Here is a 27,882-nt window from a genome sequence, read left to right on the forward strand (position 1 = left end):
TACTCCAGTCTTCAGTGTCACATGATCCTTCAGAAATCATTCTGATATGATGATTTGATATTCAGTTATTATCAATGTTATTATTTGAAACTGTGATACTTTTTTCAAGATTCATTGATGAATAAAAGGTCAAAAAGAACAGCATTTATTCAAAATATAAATCTTGTCTAACAATATAAATCTTTACTATCACTTTTTATCAATTTAACACATCCGTGCTGAATAAAAGTATTAATTTCTTTCAAAAAAAGAAAGAAAATGACTGACCACAAACTTTTGAACGGTAGTTTATACTGTTACAAAAGATTTCTATTTTAAATAAATGCTGATATTTTTTTAACTTTTTATTCATCAAAGAATCCTGAAAAAGTATCACAGGTTATAAAATAATATTAAGAGGCACAACATTGATAATAAATCATCATATCAGAATGATTTCTGAAGGATCATGTGACACTGAAGACTGGAGTAATGATGCTGAAAATTCAGCTTTGATCACTGGAATAAATTACAGAATATATTATAGACATAAATTATATTTTAAAGTATATTAAAATAGAAAACCAGAACTTTAAATTGTAATAATATTTCACAATATATTGATATGAATATTGAATGAGCATAAAAGACTTCGTTCAAAAACACTGAAAATAGTAATGTTTCCAAACTTTTGACTGGTGGTGTAAGAGAAGCTTAAATGTGTTGCACAGCCCTTTTTGTTTGAAGCGTGAGAGGCGTCTAAACTGATGATACTCCTACATCCCGCGTCACACATCGCGTCAGACGATTACTCATTTGGCGTAAGTCGACTTGCGCATTCTGCGTACGGTCATCCGCCGGAAGTTATCTGAATTTATAAAGTTTTAAACATGGATATTTCTCTTACAAAAAAATATTAACCTCTGGAGTCATATGGATTATTTTTATGATGGACGGATGCATTATTTTTGGCTTTTTACGTTTACACAAAACAATCAGAATCCAAAGAAAAATAAATGAATAGAAAAATAAAATCTGATCAATCATATAAAAATACATAAAACACAAATCCAGTTCCAGTGGTTATTACACGATTCTGAAAAAGACTGAATTTTTGCACATGGCTAGATGTTATAACATATATTGTGTATATTCTACACACCTTTAAGAGATTATTTCCACCAACAGAGGGCGCTGCAGCTGAACTGATTACTAGCTAGGCGCTATTTTAGTCATCAAGAACATGGACAAGAGCACGAGTGTGTGTGTGTGTGTGTGTGTGTGTGTGTGTGTGTGTGTACTCTGTCATCAGACCCTTTGAAGCACCAAACACATCCGTCATTATATTGCTAAAACATCAGACTCTATTCCAAATGCAGTTTGATTTTATATTCTGGTTAGATTATATACACAGATAAAATACACATATATCCTGATCCTGACCTCTCACCTGTGTTTCACAGAGATATTCTGTAACTAGTGTTACACTGTCATAACAGCACTGGCTGTTCACTGTTAAATGCATCTATATGTAAAAGCATGATCTTTTCCTTCTGTTTCTAAGTACAAAAAAATAATACAAAATAACAAATGGAAAAATAGAAATAGTTCGAGTGCAGTGGTTGTAATACAAGTCTGTTTAACTGAACACATGACATTAACTAACCACATGACCTGTACTATAATATATATAATGTGCTATAATTATACTATATTGTCCTGATTGTAACATTGAAACAGTTACAGTAAAATATACATTAACTCTGTCAGACTGTAGCAGTTTGAGATGAGCAGAATGTCTGTGTTCTTCTGAATTATACAGACACAGAGATGTTTCAGTACACATTTATGTTTATTTGAGTGTTAGTAATATTAGCAAATCTTTAGATTTAATTATTAGGTCTGTTACAGTATTTATAGATAGTATTATTTAGCAAAGATAAGGTTTTGGACATACAAGTTTACAATCAGTTTGTCAATAAACTTCATCACTCATTCACATCTGTTTGATTTGAGCGTTTTCATCTGGAAGATGTATATGTGTGTCTGAAACGTGTCAGATGATTAGGAATGATTATGATTTGAGTGTAAAGATGTTTGAACACAACAGATGAAGCGCTCTCTGACGTGTGTGCTCATATCTGCATCGTAAAGAGTGTTTATGACTTTCTCCATCTTCTGTACATGAGAGGTTGACGTCTTTCTCCTGGACTAAAGTTTTAATACACAGCTTAATATAAAATACAATGATATCACAAAGATAAGTTCAAGGCGTGATGAATGTTCTCACAGTATATAGCCAAGATTTAATGTGTTTTTGTGTTAATGTGCAAAGAATTGAAAAACAAAAATTTGTTTTCCAGCACAAATATCTAAACATTCTTAAATCAAGATACATTTCCTGGAGAAGCAAAATGACTGAAGATATTAAGTTTTGTTTTCTGAGAAATGCATCAAAATTGAGTTTAAGCTTAAAACGAGAACAAATATCTGTGAATGTGTCAGAAAAATAATTGAATGCAAAGGGAAAACAAGATTATTTGTCTGACCCCATTGGCAGATATTCTTGTTTTAAGCACAAACTCACTTCATTTGATACAAAACCTTAAAATAAAGTGTAATTTTGTTTCTTGAATGAATGTATCTTGATTTAAGAAAGTATTTGACTGGAAAACAAGAGCATCATTTTTTGCACTGATGACTGTCTTATATTGTCGGTCTCAGAACAAAACACTGGTGTTAGTAACACTGAAACAGACACTACATTATAATGCCCATTTACTGTGAGCAAATCTGAAGATCTCAGTGGATTCTCACTGAATTATCCTTCTTCATTAGGTGGATGTTCAGATGATCCGGTCTGTTCACTCCGCTGACGGCAGGTTCCTCATGACAACAACAGCCTGCAAACGATCCAGAAACACTCAGCCTTCACTAATCAAATGATGAATTGTGTCAGGAAAACATACAGCCAGCTGGTTAATTGTGGCAAAATAAACCCTAACAGGGTGATCAGGATACATCATCTGACACTACATGACTGCTTACCAGAAAATAAATAAAGAGGCATGAAATATTGATTTGAGTGTAAATGATTTCAATGAATGTATTAAAACTAAATCCATGAAGTGATGGGAAGGCTCTATCTACGACAGAAGGAACGGAGATCACCTGAGTCCGGCTGGACCGCAGCGCCGCCCGGGCGAAGAACGTCATGGTTATGAGCAGAATCCCTCCTATCAAGCTGTGGCAGAAGAACACTTGCTCCATCAGGTCGATGGACATCTGTGGAAAACAAACGCGAGTTTCTGCTTATACAGTAATGTTGCTGTTTGATCATAAACAACATCTGCAAAGTTACGACGCTCAAAGTTCAATGCAAAGGGACATATTTCCTTTTACAGAAATCACTTTGCAAATGTCTGGGAGGGACTACAATGAGCTTCTTCCCGGGTTAGTGACATCACAAACCCTAAAATTTACATAAACCCCGCCCCCGAGAACACGCAACAAAGGGGGCGGGGCCATGTTGGGCTGCTTTAGAGAAGAGGAAGAGTTGTTTTTGTAAATGTCGTCATTTTACGCCGGACTGCTTCACAAACGAGGGTCAATTCAACACAAAAGATGAACATGACGGCACATGCTAGTGGATGAGTTGAATCAACTCCACAGCAACTACATCAATTTATCCACTAACCGTTCAGAAACGTCTAAAAGTTGTAACTTCTTCCTGAGTCTCTCCATCAGTGTCGACTCCGGTTTGAACAATGTAAGGCTGAACACTTTCCTCATTTTGTCTGCGTGAGATTCTCCAGCTTTGTTGTTGTTGAGCTGTTAAAGCTCCGCCCTCTTCTGGAAAGGGGGCGGGAGCAGCAGCTCATTTGCATTTAAAGGGACACACACAAAAACGGCGTGTTTTTGGCAAATTTGACAAGCTATAATAAATGATCTGTGGGGGATTTTGAGCTGAAACTTCACACACACATTCTGGAGACACCAGAGACTGATATTACATCTTGTGAAAGGGGCATTATAGATCCTCTTTAATATTCATTTGTTCCTGTGTAGTTATTCATTAATGACAGAACAGTATTCTAAAGTGTTATCGCATAAATCAATAAAAACCCTCACATAATGTTGTAGGACGTAGTGTCTCTCCTCCTCTGTCTGATTCTCACTCAGATGAGACCAGTATGTGTGATGGAGCCCAACGATGGCTCTGGAGAAATCCACACACGCACAGATCGCTCCAATGGTTGAGATGATGCTCAAAGCAAAGCTGGCGGTGATCTGTGAGCAAACATCAACGTGTAAACGAAATAACACACATTAAAGAACATTCATATCACACTTTACATCTATAGAGAAAGTGCATTCTTAAAATGACTGTGAAACACAAAGGCTAAACGGGCACTTACGATCTTTTTGGAGGGGTTGCGTTCTGACAGTATATACAGAAGACCACAGATAAAGAACTGCAAAAAAGACAAAACATTTAATATTCAACTATTAATAATAATTCAAAACAGTGACGTATAAAATGCAGCTATTTTCACCATATTTCAGGATCTCAGGTTTTCACCACCCGTATTTTAATTTGATCAGTTGTTTAGATGTTTGAGGTACGATGCATACACATTTTTGTTAAAGTTTGTGTTTGTGTTAAATGTCTGACATCTTTCTGCAGGTTCCACATCATTGTGAGTAAAATAATATTTTTGTCAACTAAAATGATATTCCATTACAGTTAAATTGTAAAATGGACTTGAATGAACAGGGCATGATAAGTACAAACTACACGTGAGGGACCAAAAATAAGTGTTCTCTTTTAGACATTTATGAGTGGAATAATCTCATATAGAATCTATAGACCAATCCAGTGATTTTGTCATCAAGAAACATGAGGCTAGTTTTAATTTTAGTGTGAAATTACAGTATAATCCAGGTTAATATTTCTCTTGTATCTAATTCCACTCTCAAAAATGAATGTAAACAAACAATATCATACTGTATTTCTACAGTGCATATGTACTACGATGAAGGTACCCAGCATGCAGTGCGGCATGAATAGACTACGCTGTGGAGTTTCTTGATTCTTGTTGGTTTTGTATGTGCTTTTGAACTTATTTTTGGTTCACTTTTAGTAATGTAATGTTCAGAATTGATCTTTTTCATTATTATTATTTGTTGAGTGTCATCATTGTTGTGTTTTGTATGTCGAGTATTGATGTCTGTGCGTCATCAGGTGACGGAAGAAAAACAATCTTGTGTTTCAAGATGATCTCACACCTTTCAAAAAGAAATTACTATTGTGAAATATCCATCTACGAACAATTATGAATTTGAAATAAGATATTGGTAAATCTTAATGCTGAAATAATGCTAATTATAGTATAGTTTGACTAACTTAAAACTAGCCAATTAGTTTATTTTATATTCTAGCTTGTCATTGTTTTAGCCAAATGACTCGGCTAGCACAGAAATTTGAATATGAATATACAAGGTCCAGAGCAAACGAACACTGATCACCATTATGGTGATTTCGAAACAATTACAGTCATAAATAATATAATGTCTTACAGTGGCATGTTTAAAAACAACTTTATCATGTGAATTCACAGTAAAACAAGAGCGGTAAACTACTGTGATGTCAGTATCATTTTGTTGATTAACAGTAATTCGTAAGAAAATGACTCAGCATACATTAATTTCACTGTAAATTTAGTAATTTATGGTAAAATAATACTCTTTAATCCTGTAAATTCTTGCCTTTTTTTTTTTTTTTACAGTGGAGGTGTAGTTTAACACTGTAGTTTGTTGTGGATTCAAAGATCGCTCAAAGCAAAACATATTAATATATCAGAAGAGAACATACCAGCGTCCCGAGCCAGAACGGGCTGTACATGTCTGCTGAGGTGGTCACATCTGACCGCACGTCTATGACGATTCCAAACATGAACAGACATATGCCCATCATCACCAGCACTATCTAAAAAATGGGTTAGAGTCTCTCAGAAGACTGCTTCTCAGTTGTACTGCTCATCTTTGTGCTGTTTTGCGTTTCATAAATGTGTTACTTTTCACATATGTAAAATGCAATCAAATAGCTGTTAATAATTTATTTTATTTGAATTAAGGTTTATTTCTCAGTGTTGTGTGTCTCACTCCGATACTCTTGGGTTGTCCTTTGAGGAAGCGGTGCACAGGTTTATTGCCGCCCGTCACCATGGTGACCGGTTCTGGTGCTCCATTGGCTGCTCGATCCTCCACCATCACTGCAACACAATTACAATAACATCTTTACTCAAGGCCTTTTCTAGAAGCTCTTATTGGAGAAAATATTAGGCATCATCTCAAGACATTGCCAGACAAATGGCAAATTTCAACAAAGAACGGAATTGGAAATGATAACATGCCATTAGCCTGTAAAAGGGGGTGAAGGACTGAACGGACTGAATCTGAACCCTTCATACGGTCAAACTTCATCAAATAAGAGACAAATTCAAATTCTGCTGTGAAGCAGCTACAGAAAGACAACTGTGTCATTATTCAGCTCATTTTAGCTCAATAGAGTAAAGTTCGTCACTTATGAAATTAGTTCAGTTCAGAACTCATTATTAATGTCATCATCCGCTTCAGTTCAGTTCAAGAGATGTCTATATATAAAAAGTTAAATCAGTTATAAAGCACAGCACATGATTCCTGAAAGAGAGGAGGATTGAAGAGTCTCAGTTTTTACTCTCGTTAAAGGCAGGGTAGGCAAAAAAATTTGTTCCAAATTTGTTTAAACTTTCTATATATATCAATGCATAATTAAAATGTAAGTACTCTGATAAAAAGAGTATAAAAATCGAGTGACTCTAGACCGTTTAATCTGTATTAAACACAGCTCATTATTTCCATCCGGGACGAAACATAGGATTGGCTTAGGCGACTGTCACTCTCTCGCAACCATGGCAACCACCCTTTTGCCACACATGACCTGCCCACTTGCGCGCGCACGTTTGATTTGGGGAATTCAAGAGGCACGGATCCTAGGAATACCAAAACAATGGCAGAGAAACAGCAAGCAAAATTCACAGTATCGGCCTATGCAGTTAGTGAAGGCAAACCAGGCAAAAAAGGAAGACAGTAACAGTACAAGAAAAGGCAATGAACAAAAAGTCTTTGGATAAACAAAGAAATAAAACGCGAGTTAATATCGGCGTGGCTCTCCAGCGATGGCGAGAACTGAGGGAACTCAAGGGGCTGAAAAGTGACTCCTTGATGGCTTTATTTCTGCTGGACAGGTAAATCTTTCTTTTTGTATTTTGATCATACATATTTTTTTGTTTATTTTTTCATGAAGCATGTGTCATTAGCACACGTAGCTGCGTAATATAGCTAACATAACATTACTTAGCGAGCCGTAGTAGAGACGATAAATAATCTATAGGCCTAGCTCAAGATGAAATTACTAGCTATAGTGTTGAATTGTGCATAATTTTGCTTTAGATAACTAAATACATGTTTAACAGATAGTAGGCCTAACGTTACTCCGCATCTAGGAACTTTTCTTAGAACTATATTTACCCTCTGTCTAACTCTTTTACCATGTTCACCTGTAAGTTTACCTGCACGTTTTTTTTTCGCCTTTGTTTTGTTTTTATATTCTCTACCTATGTTTACTGATGTCTTTATCTTGTATCTGTGTGTGTCGTACACACTTTGTTGTATGTGTGTGTTATTATTTTGTGTCTGCAATGCAGTTGTGAGTTGATATTTGAGTGTATGTTACTCTGTTTATCTGTAGAACAACGTATATGTTATGAATCTTACACGAAATTCATCTTCATCACAGTGTAAATGATGGTAATGGAAAAACGTGTATCATGCAACCTGTTTTTAGCTTTGCCTTATAGATAACTAACTCGTTAGCGAATTAAATTATGTTTATCTTCATAATTATAAAGTTATTTTTATTACATGTGATTCTGACATGATGTCACTACATGCACTGTGCTCCTTCCTCTCCGCTCGTCTCAGGTAAATAATGCGTCTTCCAGCTCAGTGGTCGGAGTCGCGCGTTCATGCGTTTTGGGGGCGTGGCTTTGGAAGGAGCCCAGAAGGGAGGGGGTGGAGTGAATGGAAATAATGAGCTGTCTTTAAAACAGTCGTGAGAGGTCTACAGACACTCGATTTTTATACTTTCTTTTTCAGAGTACTTACATTTTAATTATGTATTGATATATAAATAAAGTTTAAACAAATTTTGAAAAAAAGTTTTTTATACATTTTTTTACCTACTCTGCCTTTAATAATAAACATGAAAATAATCAAATATAAGCTGTTTGAAGCCAGTCTTAGGCCCACCAAAGTGTTTTTATCCAGCTGAAATTGCCTAGCTGTGTGCGCTTGAGAGCGTTTTTTGTTATTTGAGACGCTTTGCTTGCTATGATACGGATTATCTCAATATCCGTGGAAGTGTTACTAGTATCTAATTTCACAGATAGTTTGTTTCTGTACTGTTTCTATATAAAAATGGCAATACAATGTCAAGTATTTGCTTTGGCTCTTGTTTTAAAGGGTTATGAATTGAGAAATCAACTTTTCCTTGAGCTTTTGATATATAAGAGGTCTTTGAACTATAAGAATATTCTGTAAGTTTCAGACCAAATTTGTTAGTCCAATAAAAATTTTATAGACACCAGGTCCAATGAATGACTCGTCCTGGAATGTATAGGTGAAACTCCGCCTCCACAGAAGAAATCAACGCCTACTTCATCATTGCATCATTAGCCCCGCCCACTGGTGTTAGTGAGATGAGGAGGAGAGAAGAGCGATACAGGACTAAAATAACATTACCTTTCAAAGCATCCTAATGCAGGAATATGATTATTTATTTTCAACAATGTGAATGTCTCAGTTGAGCTTTAATTGTATTCGGTTCATTTCACTGTGGATTCTTTGGTAAATCAATCACATTTCGGCGCAAACAGACTTTTACGACATGGACTCGACAGTAATGCAACATGTACATGAACTGTCAGATCCTGGGTCAGGCGTAACAACCCGGCGTTTGAGTAGTTTTGGTGTTACCCAGATCCTGGGGTTTAGTTCGGGCTTATTGCGCCCTCTTCAGGAGAGAGCAGTGCAGCTCCGTCAAATTAGTGCATGTCTTCGGTAAAATACATTTTATTTGATCAAAAAATCATTATTGTTCTGCATATCATTTAATTTTATGCAACACAACGTACAGGGGCGCCTAAACGAGTGTTTCATCGGTCTTTTCACGTGATGAAAATGCCTTGCGTAAGATTATATGATTTTATTCAAAAAGACACAGAATATAGGATGTTAAAATATGTTCTCAGAATTGTACACTGATTATTTATGGACAGGTTATGGAGTCAGTCACAGCATTTTTCTGTTACGAGTGAAATGCAGGTGGCGGTCTGAAGTTAAATTGGGTTGTTTTTAACCCAGTGTTTTTTAGATTGCATGCCCTAGAACACTTGAGGGTAATGCGTTACAAGTAACTTGAGTTATGTAATCAGATTACTTTTTTCCAAGTAACTAAGTAATGCATCACTTTTAAATTTACAAACAACATATCCGAGTTACTTTTTCAAATAAGTAATGCAAGTTACTTTGTTTTCCCATGTATTGACTGCAGTCCGACATGGCGCCCCTCGGTCCGTTTGCGATCGCGTTCCATGTCGGATGGGTTTGTTTGGCACGGGGCACCGATTGCACTAAGGACGGCCCACATTTTCTGTCCCCATCTTGAGAGAAACCAACATGATGGGACTAAATCTGAGCATTTACTCATCTCACATGCACAAAAACAGAATCAGTATTCCTCAATATGAATAAAAACAGACTCATCGCAAACATGCAATAATTAAAAATGTTAAATAACACAAATATACTTTATGTATTTAATCTCACTTTATTAACCAATGTCTTTGCTGCTGACCTTTGATGATCCAATTCAACCATACAAATAAGTAAAAATGACTTTAGTTAAACATTACATTTTTGTTTTATAAGGGTGTTGAACTTTCTTCTGTGATCCAGATTGGCAGCGCCGCTGAAAGGTTTGAGCTGCGCCCTCTACTGTACAGGAGTGAATTTACATTTCCTTCAGCTTATTCATTTCACTTCTGGTGTGAAAGGGACTTTACATTTGAGTAACGCAATATTGAAACGCATTACTTTAAAATCTAACTTTCCCCAACACTGACCATAGTATTGTGTGCATAGTGACCGCCTGCCAACGGTTTAACAACCACCCTGAACACACGAGCAACCGATTACGAACCGACTATCACAGCTTGTCATTAATGCTGCACAAGAACTGAAGTATTCTAATGCTGAAAACCTTCAAACCTCAAGACTGTGTTCTGCACACCAACCTCAAAGCCTTTTGTTTTTCTGTCAGTCCGTTTATATTCATGACATTCATTAACAAACAAATCTACATTTCAACAAACTGTAAATGAAGTTCATGAGCATGTTGTGATTGTCAAAAACAAGCAACTAAACAAACAGTGAAAGTCAATTACCTGCTTGTGTCTGTAATGAACCACCAAGATGAAAACAAGGCAGTTGTGCAAGAGCACAGGAAAGAAGAGAAACACGAGAAGAAAACAGAGGGAGGGAAGGAGGCGTCACTACAGGATGTTTGGGAAAAGAGGTCAGATCTGTGCTGAATGCTCAGAAAACAGAAACAATGGCCAACTTCATGAAGAGAAAGGAGCAGAGAAGAACCGTGAAGCACATTTCAGTGCTGTAAGTCATTCCTCAACTAAACATACAAACATATAAAAGTGCTTTGACAAGAAAGAAGCATGAGGAGAGAGATGGCAAGGTATCTGTGAGAAAGAAAGGAATGGTGTGAGTGTGAAAGCAGCTCCCAAAAGATAACAGCTGCTTCACATGACACACTAACTGGGTCCAGATGTATGGCACTCCAGTCCCATTGACATTTTCCATAAATTCAGCCTGTACAGTTGTTATTGTCACATTTTATAATATTTGATTAATAATCGATTGTCATTTTGAAGAACCGATATTGATTCTTCAATCCCAAGAATAAACATTTCAGTCTGTGCTGATTTCAGTATTTTGATGAATGAACAAAAACTTGTTGTTCAATAATCACAATAATCTTTGTGCTTTGATACGAAAACAAAGTCTCAGCTTTCAAAGTCTGTCAGTTTTAACGCCAATTTCAGCCAATAAATGTGTTTTTGTGTGTCTTTAATGTGGTGACAGATCATAAAGTGATCATCTCTTCCTCTTTACTACATGTTACAGCAGCAAATAAACATGAACGAACATCAGAAGATACAGAACAACTTCCTGAAATGAATCATGTCTAATGTAATCCATCGATCAGTGTTTCAAAGACGCCAATAAAACAGCTGGAGAACTATAACGTCACGTAACATCACAATTACCTCAGAAAAGCCATTCAGTCACTATAATAAACTCGAAAAATAACTCAAGAGAGGAGTGTTCTGATAAATATATGCATTGAATGTTTGTGAACCCCTTGCAGAATCTGTGAAAAATTTTAACAAACGTTCACTGATGCTCCAGATGGAAACGAGATGCATTAAGAGATGGGGGGTGAAAATTTGTGAATTTGAAGATCAAGGTAAATTGTATTTAATCTATCTTCTGTTGCTTCCGAAGGGCAGTACTAAATGAAAAAAAAAGAAAGATATTTAAACAAAGAAAAATTTGGACTTCATCCTGTTCAAAAGTTTTCACCCCCTAACTCTCAATGCAAAGATGAATCTCAAAATCATTCAGTCACTGCTGGAAAGGGCTCAAATATGCAGAAGATGCTGGAAAACTGAAGAATCTGCAGGAGCTGGAGGATTTTTCTGAAGAACAGAGCTCAGTTTAACTGCTCAGGACAAACAAGAGACTCATGAACAACCATCACAAAACACACAAACATCAGGTGACCACACACAGTATTGACAATCAATGCTTCACATACTTATGAATGGGGTTATTTTAATAAATTCAGCTATTGTTTTGTCTTATGTAAACATTTTTAATGTAAAATATCTCACTCAGGACAGTACTAAATAAAAAATAACATGCATTTTGTATGATCTCTCTTATTTTGTTAAAATTATTCACATTTTCACAGATTCAGCAAGGGGTTCACAAACTTTAAAGCGGCACTATATATTGCATATTCATTGTATTTTACCTGTTCTTCAATATATTTAATGTGTTTGAATAAATCCTTCGTGTTTTATGACAGCCACCATTTAAATGTTTATATTAAAAGAAAAAAAATAGTAGAAACATATATGATGTACTAAAAACTGAACATTATCAAAACTATCCCCGTTCACCCGGATCCGCGTAAATGATTAAAAACGCTGCGACATGTTGTTGGCGATGTCAGTTTGTAAAGGAAGACTACGTGCTGCACATCCTGATACACTCACACATGCATTTACAGTTTACTGCACTTTGTTATTTCCCTATAGCAGATAATACATCACAGAAAACACCTTACTGCGCTGAAAAATAAGGTGGATAGACTAAACACATGATACGCATGTGCACGTGTCACCGTCTTCACAGATTCACATTTTTGCAGTTCATATGTAGTTCGTGACAATTGAACTGAATTGAATCTCAAGCTTGTAAATCAAAATTAAATCGTGAAATGTGTGTCAGTGCCCAGCTCTAATAAAAGTAATAAACTATGGAATTTGTAATAAAAAAAAAATACCCTAAACATGTAGAAACTACAAAAACAACCTCTGTAAAAGTTTTTTTTATTCCCCACTATTTAATATAAGTAATAATAGAAACATTCAGATTTCTGCCAAAACACCATATTTGTACAGTGTTAATAACTGCACGTTAAATTACTCTGGTGCTGAACTGACGAGCTTGTAATTATGACATTTTCCAGTTCTGTGGTCGTGGCTGTTTTCAGCTAGATTCACCGCAGAACCTTTAATGTTGTGATGAACACACACGAGTCTGTGTCACGTCTGAATGGATCGGGCGAGTTGGAAAAGCAGCAGTGTGTTTGAACTTAAGGTGCATTCACACCATGTTGTAATTACCGTAATTATGAGATTTCAACTTGTAAAAAGCGTTAAGTAGGACTGTAAAGGCAGTACGTCTGCCCTACGCTGAGGGGGCGGACCAGGATTCAGCTGTTCGAGGCCGATCAGCAGATTCTGGTGAGTAGTTTCTTTGAGAGCCAGCTGCGATTCTCAGATTCAGCTCATCCTATTAATTGTGACAAATAGGTACAACAACTACAGGAGAAAACTGGAAGCAGGTGTGCTGTGCCCTGACCTCAGATCAGCTTTAGCCAGACAGAAGAAGCCTGGGACAGGACTTCCACCCTTCCTCTTTGTCGTCAGGTCAGGCAGCATGGGCAGTGACCTCCTCACCCCGCGCCAACTCTCTCTGCTCCGCCGGCACACGTGCAGTCACTGTGGGCAGTTTGGGCCTCGATTATATGCAGTAAGTTGAATTTATTTAATAGCAGAGTCTTTCCACGAAACCGGTACGATTTGGACTTACACATTTTTAGATTTTCTACCAAAATGTATTGCTTTTCTGAACACCCCACAACATATTTAACTTCCAGAAAAACATATTTTCCCATCTCAGGCATCAAATCCCTATTATTATTGGTCATTATTTTAAGTTATGGACACTACGGGAGCTCTCTGAATATTATTATAAAATGTGTTTGTGATAAAATCAACATTTTCCTATTAATCAGATGACCCTCACACTAATTCAGTAATCTCAAATATAAAAGTTACATAAAATCTCACACTTTTGCTACTAAAGCCTGAAATGGACACTTTTTGTGACAGAAACCTCATTTTTGATCAAAGGCTTAACTTCAGAATGTGAACTAAAATCAGTTTTCTTATGATTGCTCTGAACATTTCAGACAGAATTCAACTAACTTTAACCCTCTGGAGTCTGAGGCTGATTTGGGGCTTGGAGAAGTTTTGACATGCCCTGACATTTGTGCTTTTTTCAGTTGTTCATAAACATATAAATGACAAAAGTGTCATTACACTGTATTCAGCACAAACTAGGCTACAATAATATGTGAGCAACATGTATGTACATGTTTGTATTTTTGAAGGAATAATGTTTATGCGTGGTTATTGAAAAAACAAAAAACTTAAGTCACTGAAATAAGGCCAAAAAAAGTTTATTAAATCTGTGTTCACAAGACTTTTGGGTATTGGAGGTTGTAGACTAGAGTTTTTGCTTCAGAATTATGTAAAAATTATGCTGCCTACTCCTTCATATAAAACAATATATTGATTTAGTTTTTGTAAGACACTTTTTGTCAAGAAACACAGTATGCGTGGAGGCATGAATGATCATGAATAATGGACCATTTACACCTGAGAAGACAAAAGAATCACATAATAATGACCTGAAATGACTTGCATATTAATGAGGCCTTTCAGTCAGGTAGGCTGTGAAAAAAACCCTCTGTAATAATGTCTACGCTCATCATAAACAGCAATACTGTGAAATATTATTACAATTTAAAATAATGGTATTCTATTATATTCTTTAAAATATAATGTATTTCTGTGATGCAAAGTGTCTGAACAATTATGTTACCTCTATGGCATTTCATATAGGCTTTTAGCTTAAAAGCATGCACATTTGGAGAAATATTGATGGATTCTTATATATTTATGTCAATTTTCTATACTGAGAAGTAATATTTATTGTCATCAATATGAGTGCTGGATACTGTGTTTTCAATTCATACTTGCAGCCGGAGGGCGCTCTCTGTACACCTTTAGTCCACAAATTATTCTAAAGAAGAAGAGGACATTTCAGGAATGGTGTTTTAAATTCATACTTGCAGCCGGAGGGCGCTCTCTGTGCACATTTAGTCCACAAATTATTCTAAAGAAGAAGAGGACATTTCAGGAATGGTGTTTTCAATTCATACTTGCAGCCGGAGGGCGCTCTCTGTACACCTTTACCCCACAAATTCATATAAAGAAGAAAAGGAACTAGGAACTAACGGCATGTCTTCTACAGATCGCTAACCATGGCTTTAACATCCAAATAAACACTTTTCAAGACAATAAATATACGATTGAGACGATGTATACATGTGTTGCGTCTGAATTTGCGTCTGAATAGCACTGACTCCGTGGGCATGGCCGCATTAGCGGGTAATGAGCTGAATCACAGACTTCTGACATGGCTCTCTTTTCATACAGATTACATAAACACAGAATGTTTGTTTTTGATTTGACTTACACGATTTAAAACCTGACATTGCAACGTTTCCTTAGACGTAAGTGTCATTTTTTTTGTCATTAGTATTCATAAGTTACAGTTCATTTTATGAGAACTATCAGATTGGACTTCGTTCAGAGGGAGACGAGAGATCACGCATCATGTTAGTTTTCTTTATTTTACAAAAAGCACAACATTGTGTTTTTACTCTGAGTGTACACAAATAAAAGAAGACATTCTATAGTTTAAATTGATATATTACTTATGTCTCTATGACAAGAAATGACAGAGTATTTTAAGTCTGTTTTGCTGCAATGTGAAAAAAATCCTGCAAACCTTCAGACCTCAGGGAGTTAAATTACTTTTTCATAAATGTAACAAAAAATAATAATAAAAATGTAGGTGTGACGGGGTTGAGATTTTTTTTGGCCACTGCTCTAAATCTAGTGAATAAATGGAGATCACATGACATGGATGATATTAAGAAATCGTGAATAATGTTGATAATTTTCACAAGTTATAGTTTTCTATCTTTAATTGATGTAACGGGGTTGAGTCGTTAAGCTCGACAAACACAATTTCACAACCTCATTTAGTTATAATTATTAAAGAAGGTGGTAACTTGGTCACAATGTTGTTCAGAAGACTTCTATGATGTCACTTCCTATTAATGATGTCACAAAAGTATCCGTTCATTATGGTTTGTGTGATGGGGTTGAGGGGTTACTGAGGTATGGAGCTAAATGATGTGATTTTAATGAATAATCATGAATTTACTTAGAAAAAAACATTACCAGCAAAAAAGCACAGATATATATTTATGGGAATGTCAAAATTAATGGACTTTTTTCCTCATTTTATTATTCATATCCCAAGAACACTTTCAAAGAAGGCCTTGAGGGACAAAAAAACAAAATAATTTCTAATATGAAGATTGTTTTTAAACATTATTAAAGGAAACATTTTAATTAACACAAAAAGCTTTTAAAAATATATTTTGGTGACCCAAAAGATAAAATACACTGAAAAAAGCTAGAGGGACTCGAATCGTACCGGTTTCGTGGAATGACTCAGCAATTCTACCCTTAAAACATCTTTTAGTTTGTTTTTACAGTTTTGTTTATTAAATGGTTAAACTATATATAAATGTAAACAAAATACTAAACACAAATATTAAAATAAATCTTTAAAGAATGATTAATAACAGCAGACACTATAACAAAATGGCCAAATATAATAAAATATAAAGGATTTGTACCGTGAGTGTCCAGAATCCTCCAGGTGAACCATTTGCATTTTTTGTCTCTTTTCGGAGGTGGTTCTTGTGCAATGGTTTCTCCTCTCTTCTTCCTCTGTCAGAGGCACAGACAGCCATTGAGAAACAGTCTTTGTCCAAACTGTGTCCAGACTCCAGTGTAAATGGCTCTCTGAATTATAACAGGACGCTGAAATAAAACACCAATAATCAGGAATGGCCAAACTAAAGACATCGATGTGACTGCAGTGGTTCAATCTAAGGGAAGAGAAGAGATTGTTGAATAAAGTCATTATTTTTGTTTTGTTTTCTCGTCTCTTCATAACATTAAGGCTGAACCACTGCAGTCACTGTTTTAATGACGTCTTTAGTACCTTTCTGGACCTTGAAAGTGTTGATTATAGATATCAAGTCATTAACCTGTTGGATTTCATCAAAAATATCTTAATTTGTGTTCTGAAGATGAACGAAGGTCTTACGGGTGTGGAACGACATGAGGGAGAGTAATTAATGACAGAAATTACATTTTTGGCTGAACTAACCCTTTAACTCATGAGTGTAGTTTGTGGGAAAGATGCAACTAGATCCTACACACGTGCCAAAAGTCACCACAGAACTACATTTCCCAGCATGCCTTCTGGTCACCACCTGCACCCAGTCAGACATGATCACATCACATGATCAGCTCCTCACCCACACCTGTGCGATGATCCTCTTCATCTGCATCAGATGAGACAGTTATTCTCCAACATTTCAACTACAGTGATGATATCCAGTCATATTTACATCATATTTAGTTCAGTTTTGTAAGTTAGACAACCTCAAATCTAGCATATTTTTGACGTTTTCAGATGTTTTCCTCGGTTATAATCTGTCAGATGATGCTCGAAAGGAGAACATGTTTTGTTTGTTTGTCCTGCAGTTGATCTGAATTGCGAAGCAGTAACATTTATTTAGTAACACCGTTAGTTAAGTTTTGTTAGTGGAAATTAAAACACATTTGGTGTTTTTCGCTGTGTTTTCAGGTAACTTACAGAAGAAACACAAGCCAAGGAAAACTACGCACATTCGACAGCTGCGCGAGAACAACACATATGTGTGTTTTGCGCGACGATCTTCGGTTCCACTTCTGTCCCACTGTTCCACTTTTCCTGCTTCCTGATTGGCCCGTCGTCTGGCTCGCCATTGGTCGGAGCTCTGTTCCACTCAGAGTTCCACTTAGCGAGCTCCCCTATATGGTCATGACGAGTAGCCTGCCGTTGGTCCTTCGAGAACGTTCCACTTTTTCATGCATCCCGATTGGTCTGTGGGCGGGACCACCAGGGATTGGAGGCGCGGGCGACGTCAGCGCCATTCAGTGCTTTTTTGGATGAGATCAATCGTTGACATTTACTATTTGCTGATAATATACGTGCATTTATTGTATTTGAAGAGGTAAGAGCGCATGATTTTACTACGTTTTGCTTAATTTTCGTGTGGTTCGTCTGTACTGTACCTGTGAAGTGATGTTTTTACCTCATCTTTCATGTTTAAAATACGAATGCCGTAGTAAAGCATCTGTAATTTCGTGGTTATTGTGTTATTTAACGCTTTGTCACCACTGCTTAGTTACATAGTTATAAAACTGTAGTTACTGTAGTAAAACCATGGTAATATTTCACAGGGCTGTGGTTGCCTCTTCTTAAGTTCTGATGTGCCTCAAACTATTGTTTTGAAATAAATGCATAATGTTATTTGCATAACTGGGAGGCTATATACATGCATGCATTTTTTTTGTAGTTATATTATATAGTTATAGTTATATAGTGATATAATATAATATATTTTCAGTTATATTTGCAAAAGTGAGGTAACAGCAGGTTGTGAAAACGACCCCAGCTTTGCCATGTGACTGGAGGATGGGGGTCAGACAGCAAAGCTTTGCAGGGCCATGCACAGGTGTCTGTGTGACCTGTCTGACCTTTGATCTTTTGCTCCTTTTGAGTAGATAAAAGAGATTTTGAATTGATTGTAGAGCCAAAAAAAGTGTCTTCACTAAAATCTATTTATCTATTCATTTAACATTAAAACAGCACCATGTCATTTGTTTCTTTTGTGTCTTGTAGAAGATGGATTACAGTGTCCAGTTCCGCATGGAGGCCTCCGGTGACCTCACCCTTAAACCCTCTCCTGAGGCAGTGGCTCTTGCTACTGCCTACAGGAAAAATCCCACCCCGGGACACTCATGGCCTGCTGCAAGGGTGAAGGAGGAGGCCATCGCTCGCGTGGCAGCAGCAGGAGGTGACACGTCCAATCGCCAGCTTGTGCTCAGTGAAAGCGCCCTGCAGTTTGGCCAGTACCAGGGTAAAACCTTTAAATGGTTGCTTTCCAATGATGTTGATTACGCAGCCATGGTGCTGGCCGTGCATCAGCGGGAGCGTGAGGCGGCGACACCACCCAGTCTGCTGTCATGGGCAACAAGGATGCATTGCTGAGGTATGCAGGCCTGTTTCCTGACATGGTGGCTGCCATCAATGAGCACCGGGTCAGAGAGGGCACTGGCACACCGGCCCAGGAAGACCAGGTGCTTGTTGTATTTGGCAACTTTGCCACCATCTCTTTCAAGGACCTTTATGAGGCGACAGACCTCATATGGGTTCACATCTCTAACAGAGGATGCAGACAGTAGAGAATGCGTAATGTTGGGGCTTGAGCTAATTCTGTGTCCCTCCTTTTCAGCTTCATCAAGTGGGTGAGGAAGCAGACAGCCAGACCGGGTACGAAGATGGAAACTCTGCAGAAGTACATTCGGAGGAGAGACGCTGAGATGCCGTCAAAATCTGTGCCTCCAGGCATGAAACTGACTTAAAGGGATAGTTCACCCAAAAATGAAAATTTGATGTTTATCTGCTTACCCCAAGCGCATCCAAGATGTAGGTGTCTTTGTTTCTTCAGTAGAACACAAATGATGATTTTTAACTGCAACCGCTACCGTCTGTCAGTGGTATAATGCAAGTCAGTGGGAACTTGGACTATAAGAGTAAATAAAACACGACAGACAAATCCAAATTAAACCCTGCGGCTCGTGACGACACTTTGATGTCTTAAGACACGAAACGATCGGTTTTTGCGAGAAACCGAACAGTATTTATATAATTTTTTACCTCTAATACACCACTATGTCCAACTGCATTCATCACTCGATTCGTTTGGTCTGATCGCGCTCTGACAACGGCAGTGATGTCTCGCGCATATACTTCAATGAGAGTGAGACATCACTGCCGCTGTCAGCGCGATCAGACCAAACGAATCGAGTGATGAATGCAGTTGGACATAGTGGTGTATTAGAGGTAAAAAATTATATAAATACTGTTCGGTTTCTCGCAAAAACCGATCGTTTCGTGTCTTAAGACATCAAAGTGTCGTCACGAGCCGCAGGGTTTAATTTGGATTTGTCTGTCGTGTTTTATTTACTCTTATAGTCCAAGTTCCCACTGACTTGCATTATACCACTGACAGACGGCAGCGGTTGCAGTTAAAAATCATCATTTGTGTTCTACTGAAGAAACAAAGACACCTACATCTTGGATGCGCTTGGGGTAAGCAGATAAACATCAAATTTTCATTTTTGGGTGAACTATCCCTTTAACTTTGTTTTGTTTTTGTAGGGTTTATATAATAATTCTTGCATAAACTTAAGTTATTGAAATTAACTGAATCTTGACTTGAGTTGATATTCTTTTTAGAGATGCTTTAAAGCAGAGTTTGAATTTGTCTCATGTTTAATGATTTCTGCATTATTTTTGCATACTGTAAAGCTGCTTTGAAACAATCTGTATTGTGTTAAGCACTATATAAATAAACTTAATTAACCCTCTACCGCATGCATTATGATAAATTTATAAAAAAAAATATTTGACTCTTTTTCTTTTCTTAGAATGGCTTAACTTGAAGTGCTGTAAAAAAATGTTTTGAAAAAAAAATATTAAAGGTACTTTATGATATGTTGCCATATGGCAACAACACGCAATAGTGGAAATAACTTAAAATAAGTCTAAGTGTATATAGTTAATATTTTTCCTCAGAAATGTTGTTTGTATTGAATAAATTGGTGTTATTATAAGCTTTAGCAGTAAATATAAACAACACCTTATACTTATTTTCCAACATCTTGTGCTTTTATTTATGGAATTTATTATTTTGCTGAATAATGCTTTATATTCTTTGAATTTCATTACGTTTTTCGTGAATATTATTTAAATTGCAAATGTAGACAGTTAAAAACCAATCTAATACTGTTCATCATGTATCATAAACATTGACATAAAACCAAAAATATTGTAGTTCATGAAAATTCAGCATTACGCAATCTTATGAGAGGAAGGTTATGAACAGGAACCCCCCATAATCCTTGAAACTTCACCTTTTTTCTGTATGAAACTTCAAAAAGCATTTTTTTTCAGAGGTGAGACACATGTACACACAGGGTTGGGGAGTAACGAAATACATGTAACGACGTTACGTATTTAAAATACAAACTTTGAGTAACTGTATTTCGTTACAGTTACATTTTAAATAGATGGTAATCAAATTACAGTTACATTCAAAAAGTATTTTAGATTACCAAAGAGATTACTTTGAACTGTAATGTCATTTATTTTATTTAATAGGCTATTAACGTAAGCTGTTTGAGGATTTTTAACCAACGAGCCGATTGATGATTCTCCGACTCTGTCTGTTTAAAAAAAAAAAAAAAAAAAAAAAAACCGCGCGCAGCCTGTTCAGATATCAGTAACCTGCAGAGTCAGACATGAGATCGCACGCGAATAATGGACGGGAAAACAGGGCATAATAATGCATTTCTCTAGTGGAAATTCAAAGACAGTTTTACTTATATAAACATGAAGAAGGACGTACAGTAACATCATAGTGCAATGCAAGCTTTGTCTAACTTCTATCGGCTTCAGGATTCAACATCTAATCTGAAAAAGCATCTCGAGGTAGGCCTAAGCTGTTCTTGGTCTTTGAAAATGTAATTTTCCTTATTTACTCCTTATTTTCCCATTTACTCGTATGTTAAGCTCGTATGGTTATCATTAGCCTACGTTTAATATTTATAAGAATTTATTAGGTCTTTGAAAAATAACACAAAATCCTCATAGAATTAACATCCAATTAATCATGCGTTAAATAATGTTTTATAAAGCCAATTTCTTGGTGTACTTTACAGACAAACTTTAAATCTTAATAGAAGGTATGCAAGTGACGTCACCGTCGACCGTTACGACTGCGGTCACGTCCACTGAGAGGCAAAAGACTGAGCGGCAGCATTGGGTTTTCAGCGTGAATGTCGCGAAAAACACACAATCACTTTGTGATTGACTGTACAAAACCTGAGGCATATATTAAAAATAAAAAAAATAAAAAAAAATCAGAAAGCAATAGAAAAAAGCAAATGGATCACTTGCAATTCACAGAGACATCTGAACTCCAGGCAGAGAAACATGAATTTGCAGTCATCATTTTATGTCAAAATGTTGGATTTTGAGGTAAAATCATACCGTATATATTGTATTGTTATATATTATGTTGACAACTCATCAATTAAATATTTTCGATCTTATATTCTGCATAATTGTGTGTTTTTAAATAAACAACACTGACAAAAACTATACTATAAAACTATATATATGTTTTAGGGCTGGACAATATGACGATATAACATTGATATAAGTGATTACGCGGATTTAAACCTACCTATATTGTAGTTATATAAAATATTCACATGCAGATTTGCTTTATGTGTCTCACCACCGTCGAAATCAGGCACATATAAATGTCATGAAACACAACTCCTGGCTGCATGTCAATATCCATGGATTAGTTTTATTTGACACGTTGTAAGGAACACATTCAATTCCAACCTTTAGTGTAATTCGTTAGTTTTACTCGCGTTTTCGCATTTTCCTCTATTAAATCCAGTCACGCAGCAGGTTCAGCTGAGGGAGCGCGCTTTCGGCGGGAAAGTGACGTCGATGCATACCATAGACTGTAAAAAAAGATGGACGACGCGACGCCGCTTCCTTCCATTGTATTGAACTGAAGCCAAAATGGGCTGATGAATGCATAGACAGTAAAAGAAATGGACACAGCGACCCCATTGGAACTCAACTGAGACAAGTGAAGCCCATTTTTAGCGATTTTTAGCACTTCCGTTTCTGACGCGCAGACTCAAACTAAGCTTGATGACGTCAGCAACCTGTCTGACAGATGTAAATCTTCTAGTAGCTGTGCGTGCAAACTGCCATCGTTAATCTTGCAGAGACGGCGAGCTTGAGCGGGGAGTTCTTTGGCGTGAGTGAGCAGGAGTAATTATTCTGATTAATTATTTTGTATAGTATTTTAAAATGTAACGCCAGTACGCCATATTAAGTTAATGCATACTATTGCCTGCGAGCTTCTCCTCCTGTCTGTACGGTAATTTCTCTACTGTGCGACAGAGAGTCGAGTGGTTATGACGCAATCGTTAGCCTATTTTTACAAAAACTGTTTCTACGGGGCCATAATGTAACATAGAAGGTAATGGAGCCCTTTATACATTGTCGTGTATCTTTAGAAATAAATAATGGACAAATTGAGTCTTTAAACGCCTCAGATGTAAAGTTATTTGCTGTCAAAGTGACGCCAAAATGAATGGGAGTCAATGGGATGGCTAACGCAAGTGAAGTTCTGCTACAAGATGGCGGCACGCGGCCGACTTCAACTTCCGGTCGACTTCCTTGGGCACTGGATGAATGGGCGCTGACACGTTACGCAATACGTCAGAAAAAAAAATGTTTGGAGCCTGGGCATGCGCAGAAGGAATCGTCGTGGAGCCGGAGGCGGAGTCGCGATATCAAACTTCCGCCCAGGCGACTGCGTCATCATTCATGTATTTTAAATAGACTATAAAAATTATACACAATTTAAAAGTCTACCTATAAAATAATAGGCTATTCTGTTTCTAGAGCAATAATATTTTTGAAACAGCAAATTCAGTAGATAAAATCAATATAATATGCCACTAGAAACAACTCTAAATCGCCAGAAACGGTCCTGCCATTTTAAATCAAGTTCAACTAACGTTACAGGAGATCGATTGCTGTAATTAGAGTAAGCTATCATTAGTTTTGTCCTGCTAATTATTATTTTATACCTATAAAAATAATAAGTAACTGCCAGATAACGATCACCTGCTTTTTCCCGACATGGTTAACATTAGGTGTGTTATCTTAACTAATAACATTTATTAATTAGCTTATAACGCCCACATTTAATGTTACAGAAAAAAGTTCAGTGATCCGTCAGATCCTGTAGGTCAGTTAGTACAGTTTACTGCTGAACAACTCATTTTGTTGGTGTTAAATAACAAAGAAATCGAAAATTAACAGTTAGTTAATACATCTTCAATCTCCCCTCGAAGCTCCGACAGTCCTCAGACAAGCTGTCAATCAACTTCGAATCACGACGACACGCCCCGTTTTTATAGCATCAAATTGCTAGCTAAAATCTAAATCATCACAAAAACGAACAATTGAATATATATCAGCGTGATAACAACTACCTTAAATGACCAGAACCATCTTTCAGAAAGTTTTATTTGAAGCAGAATTTATTTTTAAGTTTTCACTGAAGTCTCATTCGACTTGCATTGAGAGGGCGGGGTTTATGACCTGTACTGCATCCAGCCTCCAGGGGGCGATCAAAGAGCCCGCGGCTTCACTTTTCAGGACGTATGAGACACACCCGATGCATACCCTCTATAATTCATTCCAAATGTTTAGGTATATTGGTATAGTGGTAACCATGGAAACGCTATTATCACTGCTGTTCCACAAGCGCCACCTACTGTCAGAGAGTGAATTAAAAAAAAATCTGCAACCAGTATCAGAATCGGACAATTTGGTTCTATTGGCCATGAAAAATCAAAATAGGTGCATCACTAATAATAGTTAAAAAAATTAAATAAAGGATTATTTAAAAAATCAAATAGTTTTTTTTTCTTTGCTGTTTGTTGTTTATATGGTTAATATTAATGCAGCTATCAGTGCACTAAGGTTAAATATTATAAACGTATTTATACTAGGGATCGTTCACACAAAATGATCATATTTTTTCCAAACCTGTAAAATGTGGTGGAGAGATGCAAAAAACTGTTGAGAAACCGTAAGGTGAGTCAGCTTTAAATATCGGCCTTCTCTCGAGATTATTGGGTAGATCATTTCATTTCATTTTCTTTATAAACATTCTAAATGTTACAAAAAAAACTTTGTTAATAAAACAATTTAAACCACTGTGTCAATTTGACTCTATACACCTATAAAACAACCTATATTATTAACAATATTTTATTGTTGTTATTTAATATTTTGTTTTGTTATCTTTACAAATATAAAAATATAATTTAGGAATGATATATCAATAGTAATTATATATGGATGTGATGTTAAAAGAAACACATATTTTCATAATTTGTTTATCAAGATATTTAAATTCTTTACCAACACATAGGTTATGTCTAATAAACTGCAGATATATATTTTGTAACTGATGTTAAAAATAGACTTTAGTGGAAAACCAAATCCTGGTGGTTAGAGGTCATTTTTATTTACAGGTTATAAACTTAAAACAGAACATCAAGTTAATATGGTCCTTTGTGTGAAGTATTTCAAAGTATTCCAAAGTATTTAGATTAAGTTACTAAACTTGAGTAATGTAACAAAATACGTTACAGATTACTTTTTAAAGCATGTATTTTGTAATCTGTAGTGAAATACATTCTAAAAGTAACCTTCCCAACCCTGATTATAACAGGACGCTGAAATAAAACACCAATAGTCAGGAATGGCCAAACTAAAGACATCGATGTGACTGCAGTGGTTCAATCTAAGAGAAGAGATTGTTGAATAAAGTCGTTATTTTTGTTTTGTTTTCTCGTCTCTTCATAACATTAAGGCTGAACCACTGCAGTCACTGTTTTAATGATGTCTTTAGTACCTTTCTGGACCTTGAAAGTGTTGATTATAGATATCGAGTCATAAACCTGTTGGATTTCATCAAAAATATCTTAATTTGTGTTCTGAAGATGAACGAAGGTCTTACGGGTGTGGAACGACATGAGGGAGAGTAATTAATGACAGAAATTACATTTTTGGCTGAACTAACCCTTTAACTCATGAGTGTAGTTTGTGGGAAAGATGCAACTAGATCCTACACACGTGCCAAAAGTCACCACAGAACTACATTTCCCAGCATGCCTTCTGGTCACCACCTGCACCCAGTCAGACATGATCACATGATCAGCTCCTCACCCACACCTGTGCGATGATCCTCTTCATCTGCATCAGATGAGACTGTTATTCTCCAACATTTCAACTACAGTGATGATATCCAGTCATATTTACATCATATTTAGTTCAGTTTTGTAAGTTAGACAACCTCAAATCTAGCATATTTTTGACGTTTTCAGATGTTTTCCTCGGTTATAATCTGTCAGATGATGCTCGAAAGGAGAACATGTTTTGTTTGTTTGTCCTGCAGTTGATCTGAATTGCGAAGCAGTAACATTTATTTAGTAACACCGTTAGTTAAGTTTTGTTAGTGGAAATTAAAACACATTTGGTGTTTTTCGCTGTGTTTTCAGGTAACTTACAGAAGAAACACAAGCCAAGGAAAACTACGCACATTCGACAGCTGCGCGAGAACAACACATATGTGTGGTAAGTGAATTTAACTTCTTTATACGTTAGTATTTATTCTATTTAATCATATTTGATTAAGTTCCTGTCGAGATCTGCTGGATTGAACGGAGATTCGCGACGCTAGTACATTAACAACCGACAGATTAATATTAAAATCGACTGAAGAAACATCAGGATGATAAATACAATCATTGCGAATGCTTACAACATTATTTTGCTTAAAATCAAACTTTTATGCTCCTGTTAATTCTCAAAACCCGAGTTTATGCAGTCGTTTGAGTGAGGCGCGCTCTAGAGCGAGAGTGAGGGTGAGGCGCGCTCTGGCGGCCGCGCGCCGTCCTGCACCCGAAAATACAGGCTCTTTCGCTTGTACAGTATGAAATATGAATTATTACAGTAAATTAATCATAAAATCATAAAGAATAACAATAAGGAACGCTTCACGAATTTGCGTGTCATCCTTGCGCAGGGGCCATGCTAATCTTCTCTGTATCGTTCCAATTTTAGTATATGTGCTGCCGAAGCGAGCACGAACTGAGAGATTGGACCACAGCTATATATATCGGGGACCCCCAGGTGTGTATTTCAGTGGTGGTGAGCGGATAAACCACTTATTCTACTCCCTTACGTCAAATGTGACTGTAAATCGTGGGGACGTAGCCCTGTAAACATCTAAAAACCAGGATATTTTCAAACCAGCAGTTTTGTGTGGGTTTACCGTAGTATTTTCTGAGCTGTAGACCATATACAAATGAACCCTGATCTTCTAGCAGTGATAGGACGGCTCGGCCTGACGCAGAGGAGCTCTTTGTCACGTGGTGCGTCCCTCCCCCACAGACAGAGCGGAACCTCCTGGGGCGAAAGAGCGGGAAGTCTGTCTGCGGGGGAGGAGCGTGTCATGTGACCGAGAGCTGCTCTGCTAGCTTCACTCCGTCATGATTCACAGACTAGCACAGAGACCTGGAAACCCTCCTTTCAGAACAGCCGAGGCAGGGAAACTCGAGTTTAAGAGTCACATGACAAAACAGAACAGATGCTTTTGTGTAAACGGCCATCAGCGTGATGCCAAATCAAAGGGGAGAAGGTGCAAGTCATGTAGATATGACCATCAGTGAGCAATAGAACCGACAGTCCCTGTCTGAAGTTATGGTCCCGGAGCGAATCCCCTCAACATTCAAGAGTTATTCTCTCCTGATGTCAACATGAGTGAGGCCCTGAGGAAAATCCTCCATTTCAAATAAATGCTCATGGAAAAATAACACTTCTACTAATCAAAGAATCCTGAAATACACTGATAATAACAAATGTTTGAGCATCAAATCAGCATATCAGAATGATTTCAGAAGGATCATGTGACACTGAAGACTGGAGTAATAATGCTGAACGTAATTTACGATAAAGTTTGTCGAGACAAACTTTGAAATTGGCTTGAGAGAGCCTGACCAGAAAGTTTTGAAGTAGTAGCTTGAAGTTTGAAGGTATACATGGGTTTCAAAGACGTCACTTCCGCTATGCCCGCCGCCATATTTGGGACCGGTCACAGCTGCGCGCCCTGTTTAAGTCTATGGTGACAGCAGCTACAACTACCAGAGGAAGGCCAACAAAACGCTCTCAGAAGGTTCACAACAAGTTTATAATAGATCTTGGATATGTGGT

The 27,882-nt window shown here is 36.9% G+C and overlaps 1 protein-coding gene, 1 long non-coding RNA gene and 1 other non-coding gene across 6 annotated transcripts; 1 reads left to right on the top strand and 2 right to left on the bottom strand.

The window, feature by feature from the left end:
• Window positions 1-1,812: 1,812 nt before the first annotated feature.
• Window positions 1,813-16,653, bottom strand: si:ch1073-291c23.2 (uncharacterized protein LOC799862 homolog). 3 transcript variants are annotated; one of them, XM_048206034.1, is made up of 8 exons: window positions 16,511-16,653; window positions 13,309-13,448; window positions 6,145-6,254; window positions 5,855-5,968; window positions 4,398-4,454; window positions 4,111-4,269; window positions 3,151-3,264; window positions 1,813-2,882 (listed from the first exon to the last, which is right to left on the bottom strand). In XM_048206034.1, exons 3-8 carry the CDS (start codon window positions 6,250-6,252, stop codon window positions 2,844-2,846), a joined length of 591 nt encoding a protein of 196 aa, XP_048061991.1. In that variant the 5' UTR covers window positions 6,253-6,254; window positions 13,309-13,448; window positions 16,511-16,653; the 3' UTR covers window positions 1,813-2,843. The 3 variants fall into 3 exon arrangements, with proteins under 3 accessions (XP_048061991.1, XP_048061990.1, XP_048061989.1); XM_048206033.1 differs by lacking the exons at window positions 13,309-13,448; window positions 16,511-16,653 and adding an exon at window positions 10,527-10,677; XM_048206032.1 differs by lacking the exons at window positions 13,309-13,448; window positions 16,511-16,653 and adding an exon at window positions 9,609-9,729.
• A 4,478-nt stretch (window positions 16,654-21,131) lies between these two features.
• On the top strand, window positions 21,132-27,703 carry LOC125277568. Of its 2 annotated transcripts, none has more exons than XR_007186921.1 (3): window positions 21,132-21,486; window positions 26,169-26,244; window positions 26,734-27,703. It is a non-coding gene; the product is annotated as an uncharacterized LOC125277568 (long non-coding RNA). The 2 variants fall into 2 exon arrangements; XR_007186922.1 differs by lacking the exon at window positions 21,132-21,486 and adding an exon at window positions 25,477-25,949.
• Window positions 26,651-26,757, bottom strand: LOC125277683. The gene has a single exon (XR_007186967.1). It is a non-coding gene; the product is annotated as a U6 spliceosomal RNA (small nuclear RNA).
• Window positions 27,704-27,882: the final 179 nt, after the last annotated feature.

This window comes from Megalobrama amblycephala, linkage group LG10, assembly GCF_018812025.1.
Source record: "Megalobrama amblycephala isolate DHTTF-2021 linkage group LG10, ASM1881202v1, whole genome shotgun sequence".
NCBI classification, from domain to species: Eukaryota; Metazoa; Chordata; class Actinopteri; order Cypriniformes; family Xenocyprididae; genus Megalobrama; species Megalobrama amblycephala.